At 36.8% G+C, this 11,518-nt stretch overlaps 1 protein-coding gene across 2 annotated transcripts in view; it reads left to right on the top strand.

Annotated features, from left to right (window-relative positions):
* Window positions 1-11,518, top strand: part of Gabrg1 (gamma-aminobutyric acid type A receptor gamma1 subunit) — a 76,630-nt gene that overhangs the window by 57,488 nt on the left and 7,624 nt on the right. For both annotated transcript variants that reach the window (XM_021210631.2, XM_029545421.1), the window contains exon 8: window positions 761-972. In XM_021210631.2, the coding sequence (XP_021066290.1) occupies window positions 761-972 (212 nt within the window). The remainder of the gene's footprint in view (window positions 1-760; window positions 973-11,518) is intronic.

The raw sequence follows: 11,518 nt of genomic DNA, 5'->3' as shown, positions 1-11,518 counted from the left end.
ATCATTGTGTCTTTCAAATATAAAATTTATTTAATTCTGTATGGATCCTAATTTTGGAGATTTAAATAATAAGTCCAAATTACTGTATTAAAACTATTTCGCTAATATATTAATATAGGTGATTTCCACTGGGTAAGGCAAAACAAAATAAAACAAAAGTCTTTCAAGTAAGTTGAAAAGTATTTGTCCAGAAGTTGTGGTTCATTGTGGTATATATCATGTGGGAAGAAGGACTCGGGGACATTGGGTTTTCCAAGTATGTTGTGGGTGAATTTCTGGAGTCTTCTCATAGTTTAAGGTGGCTATGTTAGCTTCTGTATTTTGTATCACAGTAAACCTAAGAAGACAGAAAAGAAAGTAGGGCATCTCCAGAAGTGTAGTATCTTTCTCTAGACATTAATTTCTGGTTTAGATCTTATTCCATGGTCAAACTCTGCAGCAAAGTAGGTAGACAATGACAATGTTTTTCTGAAAGCCACCTATCAACTAAAAATGATTATTTTTTTTTAACTATGAAGGAAGGTAAGACTGAATATTAGCAGTCAACCTGCAATCCATAGTAATTTAAATCATTAAAATTTCCTACACAAAGAACACAGTGAATGCAATGTAGCCATGGTTACTAGTAATTCTTTCTGGCAATCATATCCTTTTGTTTCTTTTATTTATTTCAGCTGACAATATTGTCAAATTAGACAAAAGAATACAAATGTTCTGTTAAATTACTTTTAATCATCTATTTTTCCCCCTTTCTTCACAGGTATCACTACGGTTTTGACTATGACAACCCTCAGTACAATAGCTAGAAAATCTTTACCTAAGGTTTCTTACGTGACAGCAATGGATCTCTTTGTCTCCGTGTGTTTCATTTTTGTGTTTGCAGCACTCATGGAGTATGGAACCTTGCATTATTTTACTAGCAACAATAAAGGAAAAACCACCAGAGATAGGAAACTGAAAAACAAGACTTCGGTATGTTTTATTTTTAGTTTTTAATATTGATATGATGAGAACTTCACACAGGAGGGAGCATTGTATATATATCACTCTCCTTTTTTTTTTTCCTCCTGCTCTTTCATCCCTTCCTAGTTCATAATCTCTCCTTCAACTCTTCTTGTTACATATACAAACATATTTGTACATAATATGTATGCAGATGTGCACACAGCATTCTGTGTCCATTTACCATTGCCCTTATATGCACTTGTCCAGGGTTGCTTATTTGGGATTGGACAAATTATGTGGGAGTCTGTTCCTGGGGGAACTGGTTTTCTCTTTCTCATCAACAACTAATCCCCTGTAGCAGTACATCTAGGACTAAGACCTAGAATTTCTCCTGCCACAGCTGGTGTTGTCATGAGGGTCTTGTTCAGGCAAGTCGGCTGCTGAGAATTCATAGGTGTGTTTATTTGTCATGTCTAGGAGATAAGGTGTCTCCACAGGCATCCTCAGCCACTATCTATACAGTTTTTCCATTCCCTCTTCCAGGACTTTAACTTAGCATCAGGTTTAGGAATTGAACCTAAGATGTATCGCTTAAGATTGTCCATCCCACAGTCAGTAATTCTCTGCATGTTCACTAGATCTGTAGCTATATGTTTGTCTCCATCTCTTGAAAAATTAAGCTTCTTTGGGGAGCAGTGACAGCTACACTTCCCTGTTAATATGTCAGGTATTTTCAAAATGGTTAGAAATCACTTTGGATTAGGAAACTGGCAGTAGCTTGTTTTGCTCTCAAGCCGATGACCTCTTCAGCCACTGGTAGGCGGCTGTGTTTATAGCACCTTCATAAATTCCCTCCTTTCAAGCTGGCATTAAGTCCAATTACACAGCTGTTAGTTATGTCTGAATAAAAAGCACTTCTCTTTCACTAATGTGGACACCTATCAGTACCTCGTTTTAGTTAGAGATGCTTTTCTGAACATCCATGAGATTGCCTTGCTATAGAAAAGAGATGTTTAAGAACATATGACAAAAGATGAACAGAATTCAGACTAAACTAGATTACTTATAACTGACCAGTTCGAAAATCTTGTTTATAGTTTTCTCTACTAGATATCCCTTACAAAATGACTTTTAAAAATATATTTTATACAGCATCCAGTCTTGATATTACTATCCTTCACTACCCTTACTCAATCTCACCTCCCCAGGACTGTAGCAGCACATTTTTATCCCAACTTCATGTTGTTTTATTACTATTTATTTTTAAGTGCTTTGTCTTACCAGTCCTGATGGTATGCATGTGTGCGTGAGATCATCCTGTGGGTCCTGAACAACCTCCCAATGGTTATACTCCTAAAGTAAAATGATGCCTTTTCTTTGAGCGACTACACTCCATAGTTCCTCATCTAAATAGTGGCTGTGGAAACCACAAGCTGTTTCTAGCTACAGTTTTTAACTTGATTGATCCGAAATACACAATGATAGATGCTGCTAATTCTTGTGTGGAAAAGCCATTTCCAGAGGACAGTGTCTCACCACACCCTTCTTAAAATCCTTTTATCTCTGTTTCCCAAAATGTTCCGTGAAGCTTTGTAGGAGTGATGGTGTTGATATAGATCTTCTGTCCATTATTGGGCACTCATAGTAGTTTCAAGCACTTTAAAGAGTAATGCACTGAGATCAAAAGCTTCTCTGACAAAAGCAGAGACCAGCAGAAATATAAGTATATGCAATATTAACATAAGGACTTATAAGGCGGTTTGAGAACATGGCCATTTTGAAGAATGACATCAATAAGTTACTCTCTACAGTCCAAGACTTCCATAGCCAAAAGTTTTGATCATGTTTTCAGTACCCCTTCAGTGAAGCAGGCTTCAAATCTAGTCAAGAAAGCATCTGGTTAACCCAGAAATAGAATTTTATTATTGTACCAGTGAACAGATCCTGTCTAGCAGGTCAGTATTGTGGCATTCAGGGACTAGAATTAGATAACACCATTGATGTCCTTTCTTCCCCAGCAGCCTGTATAACACCTTGTAGTGCTATGAAAGCAGGCAGCAGGTAGCTCAGGATTGATTTCCCTGGAAACTCAACCAAGTATGTGGTTTCTCCAGCAATAGAATCCAATTATATGAACAAACATGAGAAATGGCAAAAGAATCTATTGTTGACATTTGTATTTAGGATTTCCTGACCTTAGGGAGGTAACATATTCATTAACTTGGACTTTCATTTAATAATCCATCTGTTTGTAGTAGTACAATTCACTAATGTGGAGTATTTCTGTTCAAATTTTCTTAAGTTAGCTTATAAGTGTATGGGGCTTCATGATGCTTCTTTCTACATCCTTAGTTTTAGTCAATTCATTCTCTTCCTCCAAATCTTCACAGTCCTTGCTTTAGTTACTGGCCCATTGATGTGAAAAGATAACTTCATCAAAGCAACTGTTATGAAAGAAGGCATTAATTGGGTGCTGTCTTAGAGTTTTAGAGGGTTACACCATGATCATCACTGCACAAACCTCGATGATATGGTGTTGGAACAGGAGCTGAGAGCTTTACGACATGAACCATGGGGCAGATGGAGAGAGAGAGAGAGAGAGAGAGAGAGAGAGAGAGAGAGAGAGAGAGAGAGAAAGAGAGAGAGAGACTCTCATGACTTTTGAATCCCCAAGTTGACTATCAGTGAAACATCTCCTCCTACCAGGCCACACCACCTAGTCCTTCCTAAGTATTCACCAACTGAGAAAAGACATTCAAGTCTATGAGGGTGCTGTGTTCATTCCTTTTCAAGATACCTCAATCCCCCATCTCCACTTAAGCCTTTATCCGCCCTCTGTTACCTCATACCATATGTGTACTGTTATCCTCTCCCATTGTAGTTTACTTCCGTCTCCAGTCCTGACGACTTTACCACCTAATTTCCCAAGAATTCCTCTTCTCTGTGTTCATTTCCTATACACTCTACAACCCCCCTTTCCACACAGGAATCTCCCTCATCCGAAGTCCTCTTCAAGTTCTCTAGTCTCCAGATGTGCTACATGTTAAACATATTGAAAACAAAACAAAACAAAACAACTGTCAGAGAATATGTAACATTTGTCCATTTGGGGCCTAGGCCACTTCACTATGCACAACTAATTCCAGTTCCATTATATTTCTGCAAATTTCATTCATTTTTATTCTTTAGAATTGAGTAGTATCCCATTGTATTTATGCACCATATTTTCATTTCTCAGTTGATGGACATCTGGGTTGATTCCATTTTCCATCTTTTGTGAACAAAGCAGCAGTCAGCATGAATGTACAGGTACCTTTTGATTAAGCTATAAAATACTTTGAGCATATGTGGAGGAGTGGTTTACACTGTGTAGATCTCTTTTTATTTTTGGAGAAAACTGCATGTCACTTTTCAGAGTAGTTGAGCTAGATTAGGCTCCCATAAATAATGTGTAATACTGGTAAATGGAAATCCAAGATTATATTAAACACCAATCATCATACATACATGATTCGATATGTAAAAACTGTAAGTGCTATTTATTTCTAATAGATCAAAAGACAGAAATCTACATCTACATCTATCTATAACACAAACACACATGTGCTCAACATTATTCTAAATGAAGAAAAACTCAGAGTACCTCAACTAACATCAGAAAAAGGACATGAGTTCGGGCCATTTCTATTCAAATACAGCAAGATTCTTTTATACTGCATTATTTTATATAAAGATGGGAAGTTATTTAAGATACATTTTGAATATGGCTTGTGTTTTTTTCACTCCTGTCATTTCAGCAAGTGGCAGGTGGAAGAGAGGGACTGCCATGTGTGCTTTGCTATAAAATAAGGCCTTGTGCCAGCACAACAAAGCAAACATTAATAACATCAAAGATTTCTCTTTGATTTCTATTTCACAATACGTTTATATTTTCAACAATGAATGGCACATGGAATTAACTTACTTTTAGAAAGGAAGGTCACTGGTCAGGTTAAAACCCAGCAGTAGCAGAAAGTCATAGCTGTTATGTTCTTTCTTGTTTCTGTAGATTTTGTAGACCTTCATTCCACATTCCCAATCACAGTGACTAAATTACAGACTGCATCAATTGATGCTAAAATTGATTTTAATGATTCTAATACATGTAACAACTTAATGACTGACAGTAATTTCATTTTACAAAAGCAATTATAACAACCTGAATCCAATTTCTAACATTCATTGAGGGTCCCAGGAACTGATTTGAGCATTTTACATGATTTCATTACACTCAAAGAAACCATACAAGCACAAGTTCAGTGATTTTTCATGAGGACAGCTTTGTTAGTGTTTGATCATAAACTAAATACACAGGACTTTTGAGAACCCACTGCTCCAGCTTTCTGCCCTTCATTTTAACATTTCCTCTGTTCAAAGTACTCATAAAAAGTAGGCTTTCACTTCACCAAAATTGACAAAGTGACAGCATATTACTGATTCCAGTAAAAACTCTCAGAGCAGATTATGCCAAAGCTCAAATAAAGAGAGTGTAAAACATCTATTTTTGACAAGTACTTGTAACGCTGCAGTAATGTGTGCACCATGAGACTCATGGAATCAAATTACCCACTTTAAGTTTGAGGACTTAATGTTTGGATCTCTTTTCTTTTTTTGTGTGTGTGTGTTTGATTTATAAATTTGGACATAATTTAATTCTATTTTAATTCATTTATTGTATTCCAAAAGGTAGAGCCTAGTGAACTTTGCTTTCATGTCTTGTGATATTTAAGGAAGGACTATAGATGTAAAAATCCAAGGAGTTGCTTTAAACCACAAGTATGTAACTGTCATGAGCTCACAACATCTTAAAAGATGTTTATGACATAATACCCTGCCCATATAAACTTAAAAAACACTTACTAGATTTAAAATAAATATCATTATCATTGTGACTATGGGTTATGCGTGGGTGTGTTCTTCCACCTACCAGAGGATGCGTGAAGAGCTCCAAGGACAACATTGCAGCAGAGGTCTCTTCCTTTCACCTTTGTGTGGATGTGGGCTCCAGAAACCAAATTCAGACTGTCAGGTCTCCAAGGCAAGGGTTTTTCCCGTTGAGACATTTTTGTCAGTTTTTCCACTAATAAAATTTAAACAAAGAAAACTGAACATTTTTTTCCTATGATTTTTCTATAGTCAAGGCCAAACATCCTGTTTTCTCTCATCCTTTTGTCCTTATTTCAAACTTTAAATGTTCATACCTGTTATATTCATTGTTTTTTTTCTTTTTTTTTTTTTTTTTTTAACATTTTAAAGAATAGTGCTTTATTGAATAAGTCTTATTCACAGAAAAATAAGCTTTAATCTACAACAAATGCCAGATTATATAGCAAAAAGCAATTCCATAAAGGAGTTTCCATAAATGAGTCATAAAATTATATTCACAAATATAGTACAACACATGACAAAAGAATTGGTCATTTTTTTCAGTTAAAGTATAACAAAAATGCAAAAACAGAAATTACACTAAAGCCATTATTACATCAAAATGCAAATCTGTTGGTAAGTATAGACAGTGATAAAATATACTTACAGAGTAATCGTAAATGCTCATTAATAATACATATAAGCACATAGTAAATGCCAAACAGCTGTACTCACATCTGCAAACTTCAGCCTCCAAAAGAGAACTTTACCACTCAAGCATTACTGTCATATTAATTTGAAAGTATCAGCAATTGTCCTACTGTAGAAACTACAAAGCACCACTTACCACTGTGCAGTGAAAAGAGTGTAATAGAATGAAGAGCTGAAAACCACCCGAGTCTTCCAGGAAAAGTGGCTGGTATGCTGAGGGTTTTCAACCCCAAACTATGTCCCAGAGTAAGGAATCTATCAGCTATACAGCTTCAAGCCAATCACCTCTCCTTTGAGTAGTTGCCTCAACAATAAAATGAAGGTGGTGGTGGTAGTGTGAATAAGCGACTTTCTAAGGTCATTTCTAGCTCTGATAGTCGGTGATTTTATTATATAAGGAAGAAATCTACATTGCACTAAATATTTCAGAGCCAAACTAAAATATTAAGATGGGAATAAGTTGACTGTATTGGAAAAAATGACTGAATTTAGTAAGAACTTTCTCTAATTTTTGAAAAAGTAATTTAAATATTTTTAAAGGATTGAACTATTTATTACAATTTATAGCTTTGTTACAAGAAGCATCCAGAGAAACAAATAATAGTGAGTAAAAGTTAACATAAAGAGTTTCATTTAAGAGCCTGGCGTGGTGGCGCACACCTTTAATCCCAGCACTCAGGAGGCAGAGGCAGGTGGATTTGAGTTCAAGGTCAGCCTGGTCTACAGAGTGAGTTCCAGGACAGCCAGGGTTACACAGAGAAACCCTGTCTCGAAAAAACCAAGAGTTTCATTTAAGAGCTGGTGAGATGGCTCAGTGGGTAAGAACACCCAACTGCTCTTCCAAAGGTGCAGAGTTCAAATCCCAGCAACCACATGGTGGCTCACAACCATCCATAACAAGATCTGATCCCCTCTTCTGGAGTGTCTGAAGACAGCTACAGTGTATAATGAATAAATCTTTTTAAAAAAAAGAGTTTCATTTAAGCTTTAAATATTAGTTTTATGTGTAGGCATGTACGACTGTGTATGTGTACACACATGCATGCACCCCTGAAGGCCAGAAGAGGGCACCAGAGCTGGAGTTACATGTCCTTGTCCATGTGGGTGCTGGGAACTGAACCTAAGTCCTCTGAAAAAGCAGCAAGTACTCTCAACTGAGTTATTTTTCCAGGCCCTCTTTTAAGCTTTTTTAGTCTAAGATCTTCCATCAAGACAAACCCATGGAGGATTCTAAAAGTTTTAGGATGAGAGTTAACATTTAAGAGTATATAAGATGTTCTTGTGTTGATACTCTTATGTTTTTCTCTTTTGCGTATGTGTCTGGGTCTGGGTGTACTCCAGCTCTAATCAAATTATTGGAGACTTAGCAGAGTTGGTCTGAAATCACACTAAAAAATGCACTGGATCCTTTCCAGTATGGTTGTGTAAAAAATGGTCACTTGGAAGGTCACAATATAACCAGATCTGAGTCACCACCCCTGAGAGAGTTTTCAGTGTCTGTGTGCTGATGTTCTTTTTCTGTATAAAGTTCACTCTAGAATTTTGAAGTAACCACCCATTTTACTACATATTAGTCATGTGAATTTTGAAGTTATTTTGTTAATAGTTTTTTTTCTTTATTTGCTTTTTGAAACTTAGGTTCTTTGAATAAAATAATGGTTTTGGCCCACAGGTAATATACCACGCTATGCAAGTTTTACAATTTCTTTCTCTGGATAATTAATGCAGGAAGCATATTACTAATCAATTCATACCTGTGTGGAAGAACAGCTACCCAGTGTAACACCAGTACTTAAAGAATTGGATGTAGTTCCTGGGGTCAGGTTGACTGAGCAGAGCTGAAACTAGGCCTCTCTGACAGCAGCAGTATCTTCATAGAGGCAGGGGGAGGGAGGAAGGGATAGGGGGCTTGTCGAGGGGAAACTGGGAAGGAGATAACATTTGAAATGTAAATAAATAAAATAACCAAAAGAAATGAAAAAAAAAGGAAACTTTAAAATTACGATGTGTTTTTAAATCAGTTTATCACAATGTATTAAGAACTACTAAAATCTAGAAAACATTGTAGTTATTTAAATATAACAATCTTGTGTTTAATCTCTTAAATTCAGCAAATTAAACATTAAAAATAGAAAAGAAACAGCAATGAATGACAGTCTTGACGCACCAAGTGGCAAATAGCAATAGCCCACCATTGATAATTTATGATTGACTGGAGCATGTAAAAATATTTTATAGACATTCAATACAATATTTTCTATCTTTCATGCTTCCTGAGCTTCATATTTTATAAGCTCTTACAGATCTAAATGGAAATTTGAAAAACCAGGGCCAACAATTAAATTTGTATTCCTGCCTGGTTTGTGTTCGGCCCCATAGTCTTGTTAAGCTGGTAAACAGAATGCGCTGTTGTGAAGAATAGAGACTTCTGTCCATTTTGTTTCACATCTTCCGCTAAGGCACGTTGTGGAATCTACATTTTCCTTTTCTTCTAAGCAAACTCCCTTCTCTCTAGTTTCTCTTTCCATAAATGACTTTCTCGTTTTTTGTTTTATTTTTCTTTTTACTCTTCTTATCTGTGACAGCTGAAGTAATCCAAATCCCATTAAATGCACGGGGTTTGTCCCTTAATAATGTTTACTATTTAATGGTTTGCATACAGTTGTATCATCAGAAAACCCTAAAAGTTAGATTAACTACGTGAATCAGTACACTTGTGGAAAACATGAAGACTGTAGACATGAAGCATCTATAAACCTGCCATCAGCAATGAGTAACATTTCATGGTGAAGCTTCAATATTCGTAGGTTATCAAAAATCTTGTATGCTCACAGCCAGCTACTGGATGGAACACAGGGTCCCCAATGGAGGAACTAGAGAAAGTACCCAAGTACCTGAAGGGGGCTGCAACCCTGTAGGTGGAACAACAACAGGAACTAACCAGTACCCCCTGGGTTTGTGTTTCTAGCTGCATATGTAGCAGAAGATGACCTAATCGGCCATCAGTGGGAATAGAGGCTCCTTGGTCTTCCAAACTCTATATGACCTAGCACAAGGCAAGGCCTGGGCCAAGTAGTGGGAGTGGGTGGGTAGGGGAACAGAGGTGGGGGGAGGGGTATGGGAAACTTTTGGGATAGCATTTGAAATGTAAATAAAGAAAATAATAATAATAAAAAAAAATCTTGTAAGCCACAAGACACCTACACTTTGAGACTGCCTATAATACAGATTAATTTTAGGCTCTCAATCTTGTTAAAGTATAAAATGATTGATATTTATTGTCATTGTACAGGCAATTAGGAGACAAAGGAAATCAATTGTGTACTCTTCCCCCACGAGTGTTTAAAGCTACGTATAGTCAATCTTGACAGACTAGTATGGTATGAAGAGGTCTATACTCATCACTCATACCAGGCATAGTGGTGCTCTCTGGCCAAGAAGTTTCGTACCTTCACCTATATCAGATCCCAATGGAAGACACTGTTACAAATAAAAACATGTGGATTGCTCATAAGTATTAGCAACCAAGAATAACCTTTAACTTCCTTCCACACATGCACCAACTTTTCACAAAAGGTAGACTGTGCTTTAGATGGTTCGGAGGCTTTCCTATGTGTCAGTTCATATTTCATTAGTAGATTATTTCAATTTATCACCTTAGGTGGTCAATGAAGGATACACATTGTACATGCATATTCATTTATATACATGTATGTGCTGATGTGTATACTATGCACGCATACACATAAAAACAACAATAATAAATAATTTGAAAATTCAAGGTAATCACATAGGGTACTAGAGATTTATCAGTGAGACCAGTAATTTCTAAAACTTTTTTCAATGGCATCAATACCAATAAAGTGGAGGTTAATAGGAAAGACTATGAGCACTCTTATCCCCGAAGCAGGAAAGAACCCGAAGCTCAGCCTACAGGAGCTCTGCCTAGCATTCGTGGGCTGCTTGAGACACCATGGAAAGTGGTCTGTGAAGTATATATTTAATAGAGACATAGTGTTGAAAAGAAGGTTATATGAATGTGGGTCACACAGCACTCAGAAAAATTTCCTTTCATTTCAAGTGGATAGAATTCGCTTGTAAGGTCTTTAAAAATAAGTCTTTCATTCGAAGTTTGGCAGAGAAAGATTTCAGAGACACTGTAGCACTCACTGTTGAAGTAGTTGTCTGGAGAATAAAACGTAGTTTTCAGAAGAATAAATTTGGGAGAAAAATTAAAACAGAGGAAAAACCACATGAAATGAGTTGAGGCTTGTAGATTGGAATGAGGGAAACCTAGTTTATGCCCAGAGATATGACATCAAAAGCAATCACTGATAGAAATGAGTTAGGTGGATTCCAACCAATACAAGCTGAACAAAATTCAAAAGGAAAAGTCTTCATAGCCTTGTGGCACTTCATGTTTAAATTAACATGCAGCTGCTATACTGGGTAGAGCTGATGGAAGGAATATTGCAGCTCCACTGAATACCACTGCTTACAACACAGGGCCTTACTGGACAAAGTTACCCATGATAAAGATAGACAAGTCCTGTGTGGATAGCTTGTGCATTTCTAGTGTTGTGTTAAGATTATAGTTTTTGTCCTTTCAGCCCTGGTGTGTCACAGAAATTTCTAAACAGAATGGCAGGGTGGTGTTTATATACAATAATGATAATTAAAGTTAAGTACGTAAGGTGTATTCTTTTTTTTTTAAATTTATTATTATTTTATTTATTTACATTTCAAATGCTGTCCCGAAAGTTCCCTATACCCCACCCCCGCCCCTGCTCCCCTACCCACCCACTCCCACTACTTGGCCCTGGCCTTCCCCAGTGCTGGGTCATATAAAGTTTACAAGACCAAGGGGCCTCTCTTCCCAATGATAGTTGATTAGGCCATCTTGTGCTACATATGCAGCTAGAGACTCGAGCTCAGGGGGTACTGGTTATTTCATATT

Source organism: Mus pahari, chromosome 13, assembly GCF_900095145.1.
Source record: "Mus pahari chromosome 13, PAHARI_EIJ_v1.1, whole genome shotgun sequence".
Lineage (NCBI taxonomy): Eukaryota > Metazoa > Chordata > Mammalia > Rodentia > Muridae > Mus > Mus pahari.
The sequence above is the reverse complement of the archived record's forward strand: the minus strand, read 5'-3'. Positions and strand labels throughout refer to the sequence as shown.